General features: G+C 40.5%; 1 protein-coding gene across 11 annotated transcripts; it reads right to left on the reverse strand.

Moving 5' to 3' along the window:
• LOC18785931 (AUGMIN subunit 7) lies at positions 439-9,142 on the reverse strand. 11 transcript variants are annotated; one of them, XM_020556894.1, is made up of 11 exons: positions 9,010-9,142; positions 8,869-8,893; positions 8,164-8,675; positions 7,986-8,071; positions 7,026-7,087; positions 6,243-6,334; positions 5,942-6,067; positions 5,505-5,595; positions 4,779-4,886; positions 1,811-1,909; positions 439-876 (listed from the first exon to the last, which is right to left on the reverse strand). In XM_020556894.1, the coding sequence occupies exons 3-11, from the start codon at positions 8,295-8,297 to the stop codon at positions 679-681; spliced, it is 996 nt and encodes a 331-aa protein (XP_020412483.1). In that variant the 5' UTR covers positions 8,298-8,675; positions 8,869-8,893; positions 9,010-9,142; the 3' UTR covers positions 439-678. The 11 variants fall into 11 exon arrangements, with proteins under 11 accessions (XP_020412483.1, XP_020412488.1, XP_020412484.1 ...); XM_020556899.1 differs by lacking the exon at positions 8,869-8,893 and having other exon boundaries at positions 8,164-8,311; XM_020556895.1 differs by lacking the exon at positions 8,869-8,893.

The raw sequence follows: 20,832 nt of genomic DNA on the forward strand, positions 1-20,832 counted from the left end.
CCAAATGGGCTTTGGGCTCCTAGTGCTTGTAGTCCCACATGCACGAAGAAAATCTAGAAATATAATTTAAGACTAATTAGTTATTGATTGTTATTTTTCCAACGATCGAGACTCGGGTTTTGTTTTTTAATACAAGCATAATCTATTACTCTATATTAATCTAACCTACGGAGATAGAAATTCAAACTTGAGTTTAAGAGGTTGAACTCACTACCCTGACCAACTGGCATAACTCACGTGTGCCGAGTAAGACTTAAGTATTAGTTTTTAGGGGTATGCTTCATTTTACTGAAAAGTAAATAAACAATCACGCCTTGTCTCTAGAATTTACTCAGATGATACTCAGATCCCCAAATATGACATTGTTGGGCCGGCCCGTGCTCAACAATTCTAATCAAGCCATCACTAATCTTGGACCAGAAAAATCCGTGCTCAAAATGGAAAGGAACATTTGATTTTCTTCTTCCCATAAATTCCACTCTTAGTCAAATGAACATGGTGAGAGATCAACGCACAAAAGACTATCATGGTTGACAATATGAACTCATAATCGATATTACATTTAGTTCGCTTTCATGCAACACAAATAAACTACATTTTCATAACATTCATCTGCATTCCCAGAAGATGAGGAAGAGACAGAATTCATGGCCTTCCTCCCAATGACTAATAATTTTGTTATAAATTCACCTCCCCACCTTGCTCGCGAGCAATGGAAGCCGAGAGAATTCCAAGGTCACGATTTAAGAATGTCAATGCAGATTCACATTCAGAGATTATTCTCGTGACAGACGAGGGCTCACCCGCAACTGAGTCAGATGATCCGACAGCAAGAGCTGCGTGGGAGTCTCTAAGATTCCTCAAGTTCCCTAGGAACTGCAATCAATGCAAGGGAAAGGAGACACCATATTAGAAATTCATGGTCATGCCAATAGTACTAGTAAAAATCCATGATACTAGTAAAAATGCAGCATCATTCACTTTATTCATTTGCACTGCTCCATACCCAAGTAACCCCAGCTCACCTCACCTAGAAACTCCACACCCCCTTGCCCCTTGCCCCTTGCCCCTTGCCCCCTGCACCTACATCACACACTCTCACGCAAAAACACACACACAAAAGGTCATCAGGAAGTAATACCATGTTGAGGAGCAAGAGAGAGAATGGGAGGAGAGAATTCAATGGACAATTTTGGCGAAGCTTTTCTGCTACTGTTCGGTTGAATAACATGGGAGGATTGGAAACATAAGGAGAATGGATGTTCCTTGTTTAATCTTTTGAAAGAATTTGAACTAATTGTGCCACGGTTGAGCCTTTCTGTCCAATTGCTACATAGACAATACAATGTCTCACTTTCAGAGGTGGCCCTTGAGATCAGGGGAAGAGAGGGGAAGCAAAGAAATCCAGAAATGGTTCAATTACCATACCACCTCTTTCTTAATGTACACAAAAACTTGGTCCCCAATTTCTAAGGGTAAAAATAAGTTAGACCATGCAGTCTCCCTGTTTCTCGTATTCTATTCTGGAATAAAAAAGGGCTTCCCCATGTTCAAGGAAAATCCTTTCCTGACCTTGAGGGGAATGCTTTTTCCAGCTCAAGGGAAAAGTACCTCGCCCACTTTCTTTTCTATTTCCGACCTCCTACTTCAAAACAAAGAAAATTATTTTCCCCCACCCCCACCTTGCTTCACTTTTTCCTCCTCCAACACAACAGGTAAATAATTTAACTACGCATCAGTATTAGTCTAATAATCCTCATAATGTACTATGAAAAATGAACAGAAAAATAATTTAATTAGCAATGAATACCTTTAAAAGCATCTTGTATGCCTCTAACAAGCGATTGGCAGCTGGCCCAAACCCATGGAGCTGGGGTACCTCCATCATGTGTGTCCAGGGACGTATTTCCTATAAAAGCATGACATTTCAAGGTTACAGATAAGCGTACATAGCTAATACACATGCACACACCAAAACAACAAACAAAAAGGTATTACGGACTCATGCACGTCAAATAAATGTCAACAATCCAACTGTAGTAGCTAAAAAGTGAATTTCTAATAAGTTATGGTGGACTTCTTCAATTGTGGTATAATCAATGCAATCACGAATGAGACTTTTATTTGCCTCATTCCCAAAAAGAAGGAATCCATTAAAGTTAGTGATTTCCGGCCTATCAGCTTGGTGACAAGTTTGTACAAAATGGTGTCGAAAGTGTTGGCGTCTAGATTGCGGGAAGTCTTGGGCAGCACTATATCTAGTTATCAGAGTGCTTTTGTGCAGGGTAGGCAAATTTTGGATGCGGCCCTGATTGCCAATGAGGTGGTGGAGGAAAGTCGAAGGCTTAACAAGTCTGGAATGGTGTTCAAAATTGACTTAGAGAAAGCCTACGATCATGTGGAATGGAGATTTGTTGATGAGGTTTTGATTAGAAAAGGATTTGGGGACAGGTGGAGAAGCTGGATTCGTGGTTGCCTCGAGACGGCTAATTTTTCTGTGATGATTAATGGAAGACCAAGGGGTAAATTTCGTGCCTCTAGGGGTCTGAGACAAGGTGACCCGCTCTCCCCGTTCCTGTTCACTTTGGTGATGGATGTGTTAAGCAGAATTATGGAGAAGGCTCAAGATGCTGATAAGTTCCATGGACTTTCCCCAGGGCTTGGGATGGTGGAGGTGTCCCACCTTCAGTTCGCCGACGATACCATTTTTTCATAGAGGATAAAGATGAGTATTGGAATAATCTACTTCAAATTCTGGAACTGTTCTGTTTTGTGTCGGGTATGAAAATTAACAAATCAAAATGTTCTCTAGTTGGCATTAATCTGGATGATGGGCTGCTGAATGAGCTGGCTGGGGCTTGGGGATGCGATGTGGGGGCTTGGCCTATGTCGTATTTGGGTCTTCCCCTAGGAGGGAACCCCAGGGCGATAAAGTTTTGGGATCCCGTTGTGGAAAAGGTGGAGAATAGATTACAAAAATGGAAGCGTGCTTGCCTATCCAAAGGAGGAAGACTCACAATGATTCAGGCTGTATTGTGTAGTATTCCGATCTACTACATGTCCCTTTTCAGGATTCCCATTGGAGTAGCCAATAGAATCGAGAAGCTTAAGAGGGATTTCTTGTGGGAAGGTTTGGATGGGAAAAGAAACCACGCTGTGAGTTGGGAGGTTGTGGGCAAGGCAAAATTCTGTGGAGGGTTAGGGGTGGGTTCGTTGAGGGCTAGGAGTGCGGCTTTGCGGGCAAAATGGCTTTGGCGGTTTCCTAACGAACCTCATGCTCTTTGGCATAAAGTGATCAGAACTATTTATGGAATGGATACAAATGGGTGGGATGCTAAACCTGCGACTCGGGGATCTTGTCGCAGCCCTTGGAGGGACATTTCTAGCGGCTATAATCTGTTTCTTCAAGGCTGTGTTTTTGAGGTAGGTTGTGGAGCTAGGGTCAGATTTTGGGAGGATGATTGGAGCCGGGGTGGTGTTTTGAAAGAGGTGTTTCCTAGACTCTTCAATTTGTCCAGAAAGCAAAATCACAATATTTCCTCTTTTACGGGCTCAAATGGGTTCCCTCTCGGTTGGGATTTCGGTTTCAGGAGGAATCTCAATGAATTGGAGATAACGGAGGCGGCTAGATTGCTGGATTTATTGGAGGGTGTGAGGGTGTTCACTTCCAGATTGGATAAGAGAAGATGGAAGCTTGACCCCTCTGGTCTCTTCACCTGTCATTCTTTCTGTTCTCATATTCAGAATCGTGATGTGGGGGAGATATTCTCCCCGTACACTCAAATTTGGAAGGCCAAGACTCCTCCGAAAGTTAAGATCTTTGTGTGGCAAGCGGTGTTGGGAAAACTAAATACAGGTGATACATTACAGAGACGTTGTCCCTATTTGTGCATTAGCCCTCACTGGTGTGCTCTATGTAATATGGCAGGGGAGAGCGTGGACCATCTCCTGATTCATTGCCCTTTCTCTCTAAAGTTGTGGGAGACACTATTGAAGGAAGTTAACACGGTGTGGGTAATACCAGAAGGCTGCTTTGAACTTTTTTCCATCAGATTTGATGCTTTGGGAAGGGGAAAGAAAGCCAAAATTCTCTGGGGAAGTCTGATGCTGGCAGTGGTTTGGAACCTATGGATGGAACGAAACAGGAGAATTTTTTAGGATTATAAGGGAGTGGGAGTGGCAGAGTTATGGGATAGAGTGAAGTTTTGGGCTGCCCTTTGGGCATCAACTTCCCCTGCCTTTAAGGATGTACCCTATCCTATAATTATGCGCAATCTGCTGGCTGTAGTATCTTAAGGGTTTGTTTTATGGTTGGTTGGTTGTTTTTGTGTTGAGTGGCCTTGTGTCTGTTTCACCGGCTAGTGTTTTTTCTTTTTATCTGCGTGCTAAATGGCCTTGTTTTGATCCTTACAATTTGAATAAAAATGTTTCTATTCAAAAAAAAAAAAAAGTGAATTTCTAATTAGCAAGGAGCTGGAACAGAAGCATAAAAACTATCTCATATGCCAACTAAGACAGATACGTGAATAAGGAATCCACCCAAAAGCATAAATTTCAATCATTATGGTGAAAGCAAATATACAATTCTTTTTCTTTTTCTTTTAAGACAACAAGTTCATGTATCACAAGCGCATCACTTTTCCTCTTTAGATATACATTATCAGTAACAAGTATGCCAAAATCTTTTAATTTGGTACAGCAACCAGGAAAAGAAAAGAAAAGAAGTGATAGCAGATTGTCAAAAGGCAGTGTATACGACAGGAAAGAGCAGGTCAAACCTTAGTGTAAATCGTGTTGAATGATCTTGCAGTTTCTAGGAAAGATTCCAAATGTGAACGCAATCTGGACTCCACCTCTGCATAATCCTCATCTGGGTTGTATGCATGCTATATGCAATAGCGCGTAATCAGAGCAAGAAAAAGAAGGAATCAACTGCACAACTTGGGGGAAGTAATAATTAAATAAAATGTACACTGAGTCACTGACAACCCAAATTTGAGGGAGCATTCACTGCCAAGTGTTTAACAGACTTGGGAGGCATTGGGGAAGTTAAAAAAAAATCAGAAAAAGAAATTCAAAGTGAATAAGTGGCAACAGAGGAATATTAAAACAAATATACATTTTTATTGTCTTTGGAATAACAAATATACTAAAATATAAATGAATCTTTGGGCATCCTTTGGCACTATCAAGGACATTACTACACATCTCTTCTCTGCAATGAAGCATATGACAAGTGAAGGTCAAACGGAATGGAAAGATAGGGAGGTGGTGCTTTTAGGTATCAGGAGTTAAAGAAACTGACTGCCTTCATGAACAATATGATTGAGGGTAATGACAGAAGAGTGGGTGATGTGTACAAGAGAAAGAAGCAGCAGTAGGATATTGTTTTAAAATGCAGATGAATTTATTCACTGCTTTAAATTGTACAATTTGGTTAGAGAATAATCATATGAATAGCTGGAATAATGCAAGAAGATCTAAGTTGAGGAACAGAAACAAACCTTTGATGCCAAATCGTCAACCTTCTGTTGAAGACTTAAGAGTATCTTTGATTGTTCTGAAAGCTTTTTTTCCAATTCAGAAACATCAGGCCTGCAAATGACCTTTGATTAAACGAACAGAATGTTATTGTATCTAATGAAATAAGTAGTTCAAACTTAACTTATGCAATCAACCTGTCTAAGCATTATCTAAACTGACTGGGATTGGATTTTATCAGAGGTGGTTTTTTCCAAAAAAACAATTGGTTTGACAATAAACTTTCAATGAAGCAATTATTCTTTTTACTTCAGGGGAGTTGAAACACAAATCGAAAATAGATACTCTTACACTGCATCTATGAGGTCTTTTTTAGTGGAATAATAAACTTTCAATGAAGCAATTGTTCTTTTACTTCAGGAGAGAAATTGAAAACGAACTGGGAAATAGATATTCTTACAATGGATATATGGACTGAATTTGAACATCAGCAGGGAATAATTTGCACTCCTCGGAGAATATTTGAGCTTGTCTTTCAGCAATAGAATCAATCAGTTGTATGTCCTTCGCTACCTGCTCATCGATACTGCAGAAATCACAGTTCATACCAGATCTCAGGCCAACATGATTGTTTGAAATCAGAAAAAAAAATCACGTGCATAATATAGAATGAAATTTGAAATTATAGAAGTGCTAGGAGTTCCTTTATTAAAAAATAAAAACTTCCCAACACAAATGTAAAACTTAGTATCATCCTTAACCTCCATTCTTGATTATCAGCATAAATGCTCGCCTCCACAAGATCTACAATAAGACGAAGCATTTCAGTGCGATCTTCATAGCTTCCTCGTCCCTGCAACAAAAAGGTATCGCATTCAGCAAGGGTGGAGGAGACACACAGAGTAAAGAGTTGCTAGATTTCACGTCGAGTGCAGAATGCATGATGGTCCAATAAAACATTTTTATTCCTAACTATGTTCATCTTGTCTAGAGTGCCAACTAGATGCATAATGTGCATCTTGCAAACAAATTTTTACGTCATCTTTGATTATATTCTGTCTAGTCTACCTTGATAAAAAGTTTTTGATGATCTGCCAGTATAACTTTGTTTCAAATTGACTATTTCCATGGAGGTACATTAAGGGAGATTCAAATTTGACTATCTGATCGTATCTGGGGGACTAATCTAGAGTATGTGGATGTAAAGGAACCTCCAATAAGAGGATAAGATTCCAATTTTATCATATAACCAAAAGGATTCAGATAATACAACAATTTTAAAAAGCCTGGCATCCTTTAAGAAAAGAGTACCAGTTACAAAAATTTACTAGTATAATTAGATCAATCCATGATACTTACATATCCTAAAAAATTATTTTCCCAACAGATTCTACGAAAGGTTAATTAAAAACCAATAAACAATAAATTCATATGTGATAAGTAAAAATGCACTTAATTTGTACAGCTAAACTAAAGAAGAAAGAAAAAATCACCCATATAAGCCAGAATAAATACTCCTAAATCAACATAAATCCACAACTAACTTGGATAACTTCTGTGTCTACAGTAGTAGTAATACCCAAAAACTTTGCAATCTCTGCCAAATCTGCAAAACAGAAGGTCATCATTTGTTATGGTAACAATTAAGAGAAACTTGGTCAGATTATCCCATCACATGACTAAAAACAGTGCAAAATAGAAAGTTCATCATATATAACCCACATACTAAGAAAAATTTGGAAATTTAAACAGTCAACGGATATACCAGCTGGCTTTAGGAGAAGAATAAGTAGCTAAATAAAAAAGGTAGCAGAACGGAAGGATGCTCTACAAAACTATCTTAAAAAGTCCATCAAGGATATAGCATTTGGGTGCTTATGGTACCAACATAAATATATCAAGCTATTCCAAGTACAAGCAATATCATAACTGCGCTTGCTTTCTTTGAAGTAATACTGAGTTAAGATTGTGCAAAATAGCTGTAGGATGCCTCTATCTTTTTTATATTAGGATATGGATATTCAAAGTTTTCTCCGTCAAGATTTAATTTTTCTTCTGAATTTTGATTTCCTTTAGCTTTATTTGGGAGATCAAAGGTTCTGCGTTATCAGTTTGTCATCTTAATACGGCATATATTCTTTACTATTGGAAGTCTTCACAAAAGTTTGTCATCTTAATTATCATCAGGAAGATATCAAGAGTTTGAAAGACTAGTTGAGCAAAACAATTGTAGCCCACATTTTCATTTGAAATTAATATTAGAAGAGGGAAAGTATAATTTGGATCCACCATTTCATGGAATTCAAAAATCAAATCTTGCAGAGTGAAAACGAAACAAAAAGAACACAGCAGTGTGAGAATATCATGTTTTCCACCATGTATGTAGCCTACATTTGATGATCTAAACAGACCCAGGTTAATTTTCATCACATTCTGAACAACTTCAGCACGACCCAATTCAACATTCTACAAAAAAAAAAAAAAAAAAAAAAAAAAAGCCTTACATTGGATGCGAGCAGTCTCTTCGTCCCGATCCATGGCGTCCCCTTGAAGACTCTGTTGAGAAAAGGGTGACTTGTCCCCCAACAAGCTGCAATTAGACCAAAAACCAGGACAGTCAAAAATGGGGCATGGAGGGAGAATCAGAAAAGTCAAAGAAGAAGTAAACGGCATGTCGTGTACCGGAAGAACAGCCATTCGAGAAGAGCATAGCGTTCCATCCCGGCGAAGAGGAGAGACTGAGCAGGCGCATTGGCTCTCGAGTAATTCAGCATCGCCAGCTTCCTCTGTATCTCTTCCATTTGTCTTGCTGCCATTTCTAACTCAAACACTAAAACAAACACTTCAGCTGAGATCCAAAATCATCACAAATTCCCAACACTGCTTTTGGTGAATGGGATGGTGGGTTAATTTTGGGGTTTTAGTTGGGGTGATGAAGCAATCAACAAATGGAATTGAAAATTTTAATCTTTTTCTTTGTCCAAAGTAGCAGACGGCCCAAAGCCGCATTACAACTGACCTGGCAAACGGGTAGTGTTTGCGAGTTTCGGGTCGTGTTCCTAACTCGTTAAGCTAACGGGTGAGATATACTAGACCCAAACACGACCCGTTTAAATTCGCGAATAACCCGACACGAACCATTATTACTAATGGATCGTGTTTTCACCCGTTTCACCCACTTTACCCGCTTCAGCCTTTCAAAAAATAGACAATATTTGTTAGCACATTGAAAAAAACAAATTTTGAAATCTTTAAATGCATCTTACACCTTGGAAAAAAAAATTAGACATCATGAGTCTCAAATTGAATCTTTATCTTCTGCATTTTCAGTATATGAAACACCATCCATTGAAACTACAACAAACTCCTCATCCATGATTCCCATACCATTGGTAGTCTCTGTATCTTCCATCTGCCAGTAAAAAAATAAAGAATACACACACAAACAGACCAAGACCAGCGAAAAAGGAAGACAACACAGAAAAAAAAAATGAGCCCAACAAAATTTAAATACTGGGAAGTTCATACCTTTAGTTGGAGAGAATATCTAGAGAGAAGATGAAGGGGTAGCCAGTTGTTTGGTTGGTGAGAACTCTTTTGTTCTCGCGAGAAAGAAGAAGAAGAGTCCGCGTGAAATTTTTTATTAGGGTTGTGACGCCGTTTCACTTTCAGCCTTTTTAAAACTGAGGTTACTTAAATGAAACGCACGTTCAGCGTTGTTTCTTTCCTTTTTTCTAATGAAATTAATATATTAAGTTAATAATACATGCTGTGTATTGTATATATCAATTGCAGATTCGATTCTACTTAACCTTTTTTTTTTCTTTTTAAATTAATATTTGAACACATGGACCTATATATATATATTGTATAGTACAACCCTAATTTCTATCCTTATTAAATAATCCCTATCAATTTCAAGAATTCTCTCCTTTTGATATGAATAAATATTTTATGTTTTGGAATTGATTATTATGTCTAAATGACAATTAGTACTTATATTTGATTATATATTTAAAAGATTGTTAAAAATTAGTAGTACAATTTAATTGTGTTGTATTATTTATAAATTTTTCCTATTAAAATAAATTAATGTTTGAAATATTTACGCCTCACGTAGCGTGACTAAAACGCCTTGCATCTAAGCCTCGCCTTTCAAAACATTGTTTAGAACATAACTTGAGAGTGAGAAAGTGATTTGGGTCTGTTTAAGTTAGTGATTGAGGAGGAGGCAGAAGATGGGAGAAGACTCAAAGAAAAGATAGTTAGGTTAGCTAGGGATTTTATTTTGTAATGTAAATTTACAAAAATACCCCTGCTCTTAACGGGTTAATGGGTCATTAGCGAATTATACTGAAACGATTGTTTGGGCCAAAAAGAAATCCACGCGCAAGCCCATCTTCGCAAAGAAAGGCCCACAAAACATAAAATAATAGAGGACTGACCTTTGATTCAAAAAAAAAAAAAAAAGTGTGCCCAAATCCACATCAGAAGCCCACGTCTTTTACGAAATTGCAAAGTTGTAAAAAACGCCAAACTAAATGGCAATTGACCACTAAAGCAGATCAATAAAAATCTGAAGAAGAATTGGATTGGGCCCAGCTTCTAAATGCTCACCATTGATCTCAAAACCCAGAGTACAAAGTCAGCAGATCTTTTTGGAAAGTCTATTCTCATAACCCACGTGACTACCTGACTTTGAAAAGTCAACAATTTCAACTATCACAAGAGAGTTGATTGGGAATTAATAAAAGCATGTCATTAATAGAAAGACTTCTCTGAAACTCTGCGGCCAAAAGATCAGAATCCTTTTCTATGCAATTCTGCATCAGAGCAGGTGATCTTTCCAAGAGATAAGCAAACTACGATCTCAAGAGATAAGTGGGAAGCAAGGGAGTTGTTCAAACAAGAAAAGTAAACTGACCATCACATCAGATTGTGTTCTTTCTCTTTTCCAAGAAAACAGAGAACAAAGAAGAGTTGGTCTTTCTTTCAGAAAAGCAAGGAAAAGACCTCCATGAAAACTGATTATTGATGGTTTATTGATGGTTCTTCTCTGCTAGAACAGATAACTTCCCTTTTTCTTTGCATTTAAAATAAAAGATCTTTGGAAAATTTTACTGCCCATTATTAAAAGATTAGAAGCCCCACTCCAGCATTTTTTATAAATATAAGAGGAGGTGAACAGATCAAGGACAGCCAAAAATTCAATCAAAGACAAAAACTCAAAATGATCACTTGATCTAAAAAAAAACCTTCAAAACACTAAAGCAACCAAAAGCTCATTGAGCCACAAAAAAACAAGTCAGCTATAATCCAGAATCTCTAACCTCAGTTCAGTTTCAGAGAAAAAGTCATTCAAAGCGAGATTTCTCTCGTTACAAATTTAGTTCAGCATAAGCCAAATCAAGCAGAGTTCAGTTTTTTTTACAAATATAAAAACCTCAACAAATTTATGGAGAGCCTTGATCAAGCAGAACAGGTACTACAGTGCAGCCCCAACTCAGTATTTAGCAAATCCAGCCACTTCTGCCCCTTTCATACTAAGGAGGCTCCAATTCTGCCCATGCCAAATGACAGGACCCTTCCCGGAATTTTCCGAAAACCGAAGCGGACTCCGTCTTTGTTCCAACATCTTCCCGATGCCGGGCCCACTTACAAAAAACCCGAGACTCTCTACCAAAACTTTGGCAGTCTCCCATGTAAATTAAGCAAACCCAACAGAAATTTCTACTTGCAACATACATAAAGTAATAATTCCAACCAGCAGCATACTTTCATAATTCATCAAAACATACTAAATGGCCTTTGGCCTCACCAGTAAAGTCTACCATGGGTGATAATAGAACATCTACTGAATTTAGTTTACAAGAACAGTTGAGTAGACGAAATTACTCAAATCCTAACTAGGAAAGTTCACGGTTCGAGCCTCGTATACCACTTGCACGCTTCCTGGAGCGACTACTGGCTGGGGGGCGCAAAACAGAAAACATGTGAGTGGACAAAAACAAGATTTGCATTTAAAACAATTTAGTAACCCCACCATGTAAAAATAATGCTCAAGACATGCAGGTTCACAATTCATTATTTAATTACTCAAAACATATTTCATTTAAAATTCTTTAAAATACAAATCATCTCATCCAGAAACCCCATTCTTACAATCTTGCAACTCCTGCCAAACCACTGAAAAACTCTAATTTCTTCACTCTCCCAACTATAAATATACATATTTCGAGATACGAACCCTTAATTAATATAAAATTACTTCGAAGCGGAAATCACAAATTAAATACTTAAATCCCCAAATTCCCAGTACGTGCACGTTGAAGGAGGTATCCTAAGGTCCGATTACAGGTTTAGGAATCGTTCACGATTATACTGTTATCGCTAACCCACAAACTTTGCATTATTGAATCAGAACATCTGGGGCTCCGATTTATAATCCATGAAGTCCTACACTGTCCTAGGAATACCTAGAACAACATATTTTAATTGGAAAAAGATCTAACGGTCAGGAACCCGGATAACGCACAATATTCGAAAATCCGTTCGATAGTCAAACGACGCCCGAATTGAGATCCGCAAAATCCTATGCACTCGTGACAACCTAAGGATCTCATCGGGTCAAATTGCAACTTCACCAGTCTCGCTCACGCGCCGCCACACGCGCCGCCAGCGCGTGGGTGTGTAGAGTAAATTCCGGTGACGGAAAAACTCCACACCCGAGCTCACCCTTCCTATCCTAGCTTCTACTCAATGTCAGGATCACTTTATTCAACTACGGGGAGGTCCAATTCGGACGGCAACTGGCCGGAATTTCACTTTGAAATCCGGCCAAAACCTAGGTTTACAAAATCAGTTTCTACCCAGCAAATCGATCCAAACCTATGCATTAGTCAGGTAGAACTCGAAAAAAGAGGAAAAAACCTCACCTCAATCACCGGGTTTGGGCGGCGGAGACGGCGGCGCGACGACGGAAAGTCTCCGGTTTGAACCAGTCGAGATCGTCGGCGATTCTCGAGTTTTCCGACTGGGAGACTGGGTGATTCTGGTTCGGGGCTTCACGACAAGTCGAACGGGACGGGTCTCAAGGGCTGGGGTGGTCGGATGTGGCGGCGGTGTGGTGGTTTTCGTCTTGGTGAACAGTAACGGGGAGAGGGAGGTCGCGCGCGCACAGAGAGAGAGAGTGAGGTAAAAATGAAAAATCAGGTTTTTACTCTAACTTTTTTCGAAATAATTACAGTTTTGCCACTGATAATGTTTTGATCGCCAAATCTTCGTTACAACTCCGTTTCAAGCCTACCGCGTGTCTACGAATTCGTTTCAGTACAACCTACCCGAAAATACCAGTCGTGGTCCCAAAATCCTTCCGAATAAGAAAATAACCAATTTACCCCTACCCCAAGGGTAAATTCATAATTTCACTTTAAATCAATTAAAATAGACATTAAATTTGGAGTTGGGGTATTACAATCTACCCCCTTATAAAAATTTCATCCCCGAAATTCACGTACCTGTCAATGGAAGAGATAAGGGTACTTGGCCCTCATTTGCGCCTCAGGCTCCCATGTAGCTTCTTCCTCGGTTTGGCTTCTCCACAGAACCTTCACTACTGGAATAGATCTGGAGCGCAACATTTGCTCTTTCCTATCTAGGATTTGCACAGGCTGCTCCTCATATGACAAATCTTCTTCTAACTCTACAGGTTGATATTCTAGAATATGAGAAGGGTCTGGCAGGTATTTCCGAAGCATAGACACATGAAATACATCATGGACCTGAGATAGTTCTGTAGGTAATGCAAGTTTATAGGCGACAGGTCCGATGCGCTCAGTGATCTCATAGAGTCAAATATAACGAGGGCTTAACTTCCCACGTTTCCCGAATCTCATCACACCCTTCCAAGGAGATAACTTCAGAAACACCCAATCCCCAACTGCAAACTCAAGATCCTTGGACCTTTTATCTGCATAACTCTTCTGTCGATCTTGTTTGGTTTTCAGTTTCTCTTTAATCATCTTCACCTTTTCGGTTGTTGCTCGGATACTATCCACCCTTTCCAATTTCTTATCACCCACCTCATTCCAACAAATAGGAGTCCTACACTGCCTCCCATATAATGCCTCATAAGGAGCCATCCTAATACTCGCATGGTAACTGTTATTATACAAAAATTCCACCAAGGCAAGGTGAGTATCCCATGCATCTTTCATCTGTGTGGTTCTTTCTGATTGTCCATCAGTCTGTGGGTGAAAAGTTGTGCTGAACTGCAACCTAGTACCCATAGCTTCTTGTAAACACTTCCAGAATCGAGAAGTGAATCGAGCATCCCTGTTCGATACAATGGACACAGGTGCTCCATGTAATCTCACAATCTCATCCACAAAAAGTTTTGCCAACTTCGTCAAAGAATAAGTCTCCTTGATGGGTAGGAAATGGGCTGACTTGGTGAGTCTATCAACTATCACCCAAATTCCATCATGTCCCTTAGAAGTACGAGGAAGGTTGAAAACAAAATCCATGGTAATGCGTTTCTACTTCCATTCAGGAATTGGAAGTGGTTGCATAAGTCCTGAAGGTTTCTGTCGCTCTGCTTTCACTTGTTGACAAATCAAGCATCTGCTTACATACTTGGCAATGTCTCCCTTCATATGCGGCCATGAGTAATATTCCCATAGGGTTCGATACATCTTGGTACTTCCCGGATGCATAGTGTAAGTGGAACAGTGAGCTTCCTCCATGATTTCTCTTTTTAGATCATCATTCTTAGGTACACAGAGGCGAGTTCCTGCTACCAACGCCCAATCTCCCCTTATTGCATAATCCTTCCATGCACCATTTTCTACTTCTCCCCTTATTCTACAAAGTGTCGGATCTCCCAACTGGGCTACAATTTCCGCTCCACCAGAATGGGTCTCACATGTAAGCTAACAAGGATTCCACCCTGTTGAGTCATTTCCAACTCTACTCCATCCTTCTGTAGTTCAACTAACAACGGAAGATATGCCGTTTTGAGATGAGCTAAACTTCCAGTAGTCTTTCTACTCAATGCAACTGCAACCACATTAGCTCGTCCTGGATGATACTCAATCGTGCAGTCATAGTCCTTTATTAATTCCAACCAACGCCGTTGTCTCATATTAAGCTCCCTTTGAGTGAAAAAGTACTTGAGGCTTTTGTGATCAGTGAAAATTTGACACGTCTCACCATACAAGTAATGCCACCAAATCTTGAGAGCGAACACTACTGCGGCAAGTTCCAAATCATGAATAGGATAATTCTGCTCATGCTTCTTGAGTTGCCTTGAGGCATAAGCAATCACCCGATCATGTTGCATCAGAACACATCCCAAGCCTTGCAAAGATGCATCACTATAGATTACAAAATTTCCTGAATTATCCGGAAGAGCCAAAATAGGTGCGGTGGTTAATCGCTTCTTTAATTCCTGAAAACTTTGTTCACACTCTTTCGTCCACTCAAATGTAACCTCTTTCCTTGTCAACCGCGTGAGAGGTGCTGCTATCGAAGAGAACCCTTCCACAAATCGACGATAATAGCCTTCCAATCCCAGAAAACTCCGTATTTCTGTCACACTTGTGGGTTGTACCCAATTCACAATAGCTTCAACTTTCTGTGGATCCACATAAATCCCTTCAGTTGAGATTACATGTCCAAGGAATACCACTCTGTCCAGCCAAAACTGACACTTACTAAATTTGGCATAAAGTTGCTTCCTCTTCAAAGTCCTCAATACTAACCTCAGATGCTTCTTATGCCCTTCCAAAGTCTGGGAGTAAACCAAGATATCGTCTATGAACACAATCACAAAGTGATCCAAGTATGTTCGGAACACTCTGTTCATGAGATCCATAAACGCTGCTGGAGCATTCGTCAGTCCAAAAGGCATCACCAGAAATTCATAATGTCCATACCGCGTTCTGAATACGGTCTTAGGAATATCCTCTTCCTTGATCCTCAACTGATGGTATCCTTATCTCAGATCGATCTTAGAAAAATACTTAGCACCCTTCAACTGATTAAACAAATCATCAATCCGAGGCAAAGGATACCGGTTACGTATTGTCACCTTATTCAACTGTCGGTAATCAATACATAACCTCATGGTCCCATCTTTCTTTCTCACGAACAACACCGGTGCACCCCACGGTGAAACACTGGGTCGGATGAACCCAAGATCCACTAACTCCTGCAATTGAGTCTTCAACTCCCGGAGTTCAGCTGGCACCACCCTATAGGGAGTTTGATAAATAGGGTTGGTGCCCGGAAGAAGTTCGATAGTGAACTCGATTTCCCTTTCAGGGGGTAAACCAAGGAGATCATCTGGAAAGATATCAGGAAAATCACAAACAACAGGAATATCTTCCAGATTCAGGGTGATCTCTCGAGTATCGATGATATGCGCCAAATATCCTTCACAACCCTTCTTGAGTAACTTCTTAGATGTGATAGCAGAGATAAGATAAGTAGGGAGAACTCTACGCTCCCCACGGAAGGTAACTTTAGGTTGCCCTGGACTCCGAAGCTTTACTTCCTTCCGGAAACAATCCACGAATGCATGATGCTTCTCTAGCCAATCCATCCCCAATATAATATCCAAATCCACCGAATCTAAAGGAATTAAATTAGCTTCCAACCATGCATCGTCTACTTGGACAAAACAATTTCTGAACACCCGATCTGCGTACAAGACTTCTCCCGTAGGTAGGAAAATACTAAAACTTCCTGTCATAGGTGTGGGTCTAACACTGATATACGGTATGAAATTGTGTGCTACGAAGGAGTGTGTGACCCCTGGGTCAATTAGAACATGTGCAAGATAACCAAAGATTGGAATCATACCAGTAATCACGTCCGGGGTGGCATATGCTTCCTGCTGAGTCATAGAGAACACTCGGGCCTGAGTAGTGGAATGCCCAGGCTGACCCCTTGATTGCCTACCACTTCTGCCTCTAGAAGATGACGGTGCCCTGCTACTGGATGACCCTGCTACAGAGGAAGAAACACCACCTTGATTCTGATTATGACCCATACTGCCCTGCCACTGCTGCATCACTCTGGAGTATAATTGGGCAGCTTCTCTTAGTATGCCCCACTTGCCCACAAAAGTAGCATGTCAGGCTACTACTCTGACTCGGTCCACCTCCCTAAGTATAGCTAGGACAATCTTTCACAATATGCCCAACCTGTCCACAGTTAAAGCATGTCAACCCAGTCTGCCTGGAAGGAGCCCTGGCTGTGCTAGCTGTAGACTGCGGCCCTGAATACTGAGTCCAAGCTGGAAGAGAACCGGATCTCCCACTACTAGAACTAGATCCCCGTCCTACTGACCATCCGCCACTAGCAGAACTGGAACTAGATCCTCCCCTCTTTGATGGAACCTAACTGGGCCCACCAATTCCTGGTGTATCCCTACGGCGCCTACCAACACTCCCACTGAGTTTTCTTGACACCCTTTCAGCTGCCTGAGCCAAAGCCCTCATATTTGGATAAGTGTTAGCAATAACCACTGCCTGAATTTCCCACCATAATCCTTCCTCAAATCGTCTACATCTGTCCTCCTCAATGGCAATCAGTTCTGGAGCAAATCTAGACAACTCATTAAACTTGTGTTCGTACTCCATTACTGACATAGACACTTGTTTCAGATAGAGGAACTCTGACTTCTTTGCATGTCTATATGAAGATGGATAAAACTGCTCTGAAAAGATTCGCTGAAATTCTTCCCAGTTTATAGCAGCCGGATTTTCATATCCCCTTTTTACTGCTTTCCACCAATGATATGCATTGCCCTTTAGTAGAAAGGTAGCCAAGCGGACTCTATCCTCAACTGGGCATTCCAGAACCTCAAAAATTCTTTCCACATCAGTAATCCATGCTTCTGCTTCTGCTGGGTCTGTGCTACCCACAAACTCTTTCGCTCCCAGTTCCTTAACTCTTTTTATTTCCGAACTTTCTGTACCACACCTTCCCTGTAAGGCTGTAGCCATTGTGCGAGTAAATTGGCTAAGCACATGCCTTATATCCAAAGCATTATCTCCGGCAGGTGGAGATGGTGGAGGCGAAGGTACTGGTGGTGAAGGAAGGGGTGACGGAGATGGAGGTGGCGGATTCAGCCCCCATCTCTGACCGCGACCTCTTGTTCTAGCTCTGCGAGCTGACATGATTCTACACAAAGAAATCATAAAAGCATTAGATCAACAATGCAACAAAAGTGCAATAGTCGAAGGAAAATGAACCTAATGCTCTGATACCAAGCTGACAGGACCCGCCCCGAAATTTCCCGAAAATCGAAGCGGACCTCGTCTTTGTTTAGACATCTTCCCGATGCCCGGTCCACTTACAAAAAACCCAAGACTCTCTACCAAAATTTTGACAGAGTCTCCCCTGTAAATTAAGCAAACCCAACAGAAATTTCTACCTGCAACATACATAAAGTAATAATCCCAACCAGCAGCATGCTTTCATAATTCATCAAAACATACTAAATGGCCTCCGGCCTCACCAGTAAAGTCTATCATGGGCGATAACAGAACATCTACTGAATTTAGTTTACAAGAACAGTTGAGTAGAAGAAATTACTCAAATCCTAACTAGGAAAGTTCACGGGTCGAGCCTCGTACACCACTTGCACGCTTCCTAGAGCGACTACTGGCTAGGGGGCGTAAAACAGAAAACATGTGAGTGGACAAAAACAAGATTTTCATTTAAAACAATCGAGTAACCCCACCGTGTAAAAATAATGCTCAAGACATGCAGGTTCACAATTTATTATTTAATTACTCAAAACATATTTCATTTAAAATTCTTTAAAACACAAGTCATCTCATCCATAAACCCCATTCTTACAATCTTGCAACTCCTGCCAAACCACTGAAAAACTCTCCCAACTATAAATATACATATATATATATACATATATATATATAACTATACAATATACTTATCACACTACCAAGGTACCTGGGAAACAATCCAACTGGGGGATCGTTTGACTAGCCCGTAGGATTTTTCAGGTGCTATCCTGCGTCTAGGGATGAGCGGTCCAACCGGGGGACGAAACTCCATAGCTCACACACCGGAACATCCAATGCCATGTGTAACTCCCAAACTATGTCCTACGAGCGCAAACTGGATCATCACACACCGGAACATCCAACGCCATGGGTGATGACCCTAAACAATATACAGAGTCTTTCCATACGCCGGAACATCCAACGCCGCATATGGAAAGTGTCTCACTTGTCGGAACATCCAACGCCACGGGTGAGACTGATAACCTATTCTTCCCACACGCCGGAACATCCAACGCCACGTGTGGAAAGTCTAATAACTGAGGAAGGTACTTAAATAGTGTAATCATACAACTTCTCTCAACAACCCCTCATATTCAAGTTCTTCCACAACTCACTTCAACAACCCAAGTATCTCACTTATAGAGAATATATATTATATATATATATATATATTCTTCCCCAAAATCCATATAAAATATACTCTCGATACCCAAATATGCCAAACCCACAATATATTGCCAAAGCGCTATACAAACATCAAATTCAACTCATGAATATAATATATTCAATAAACCATTAAAAACATTATGCATAAATCTTTCATCAATAAAACCATGCATATGATTGAAAACAAATTCCACTCACAAATACTCCCACACTGCCTGACCATGAGAGGGTCCTGCCTACTGAGTACGTGCAGTCGGAACACCTATTTCGAGATACGAACCCTTAATTAATATAAAATTACTTCGAAGCGGAAATCACAAATTAAATACTTAAATCCCCAAATTCCCAGTACGTGCACGTTGAAGGAGGTATCCTAAGGTCCGATTACAGGTTTAGGAATCGTTCACGATTATACTGTTATCGCTAACCCACAAACTTTGCATTATTGAATCAGAACATCCGAGGCTCCGATTCATAATCCGTGAAGTCCTACACGGTCCTAGGAATACCTAGAACAACATATTTTAATTGGAAAAAGATCTAAAGGTCAGAACCTATCGAACCCGGATAACGCACAATATGCGAAAATCCATTCGATAGTCAAACGACGCCCGAATTGAGATCCGCAAAATCCTATGCACTCGTGACAACCTAAGGATCTCATTGGGTCAAATTGCAACTTCACCAGCCTCGCCCACGCGCCGTCACTCGCCGGCAGCGCGTGGGTGTGTAGAGTAAATTCCAGTGACCGAAAAACTCCACACCCGAGCTCACCCTTCCTATCCTAGCTTCTACTCAAGGTCAGGATCACTTCATTCAACTACGGGAAGGTCCAATTCGGATGGCAACTGGCCGGAATTTCACTTTGAAATCCGGGCAAAACCTAGGTTTACAAAATCAGTTTCTACCCAGCAAATCAATCCAAACCTATGCATCAGTCAGCTAGAACTCAGAAAAAGAGGAAGAAACCTCACCTCAATCACCGGGTTTGGGCGGCGCGACGATGGAAAGTCTCCAGTTTGAACCAGTCAAGATCGTCGGCGATTCTCGAGTTTTCTGACTGGGAGACTGGGTGATTCTGGTTCGGGGCTTCACGACGAGTCGAACGGGACCGTTCTCGAGGGCTGGGGTGGTCGGATGTGGCGGCGGTGCGGTGGTTTTCGTCTCGGTGAACAGTAACGGGGAGGGGGAGGTCGCGCGCGCACAGAGAGAGAGAGAGAGAGAGAGAGAGAGAGAGAGAGAAAGAGAGAGAGGTAAAAATGAAAAATCAGATTTTTACTCTAACTCTTTTCGAAATAAATACAGTTTTGCCACTGATAATGTTTTGATCGCCAAATCTTCATTACAACTCCGTTTCAAGCCTACCGCGTGTCTACGAATTCGTCTCAATACAACCTACCCAAAAATACCAGTCATGGTCCCAAAATCCTTCCATATAAGAAAATGACCAATTTACCCCTACCCCAAGGGTAAATTCATAATTTCACTTTAAATCAATTAAAATAGACATTAAATTTGGAGTCGGGGTGTTACACCAAAAGCCTTCTAAGGCTCGAAATAGATTAAAGCTCTACCAAACTCGAACATTGGTATCGATTTATATTTGAAACTTGACAGTTGAAGGTGTCGATAGTCCAATCCAGCACAGACACATCCAATCCAGCCCGGATCAAAAGTAGTTATCCAGGCAGAAATTGAAGTCCAACGCTCTTTTGTCTCTTTTAGAGTTGATCTTTCCTTTTTAAGCTTTGTAAAGGACAGTTCTGCCTAAAAAGTCCACTTTCTTATCATTTATTCTGACTAGAACTACCAGTTTTGTACTGTGAAAAATTGTGATGTCTTCACCAGTCTAAGGCAAGAAAAGAAT

This window comes from Prunus persica, chromosome G2, assembly GCF_000346465.2.
Source record: "Prunus persica cultivar Lovell chromosome G2, Prunus_persica_NCBIv2, whole genome shotgun sequence".
NCBI classification, from domain to species: domain Eukaryota; kingdom Viridiplantae; phylum Streptophyta; class Magnoliopsida; order Rosales; family Rosaceae; genus Prunus; species Prunus persica.

Bases quoted from the DNA above. Each gene is read 5' to 3' on its own strand.
- LOC18785931 (XM_020556899.1), bottom strand. From the start codon at position 8,297: ATGGCAGCAAGACAAATGGAAGAGATACAGAGGAAGCTGGCGATGCTG. The intron at 6,335-7,025 runs GTTAGTTGTGGA...TTTTTGTTGCAG, and splicing joins TAGACACAGAAGTTATCCAA to GGACGAGGAAGCTATGAAGA. The intron at 6,068-6,242 runs GTTAAGGATGAT...TGATTTCTGCAG, and splicing joins GCTGATAATCAAGAATGGAG to TATCGATGAGCAGGTAGCGA.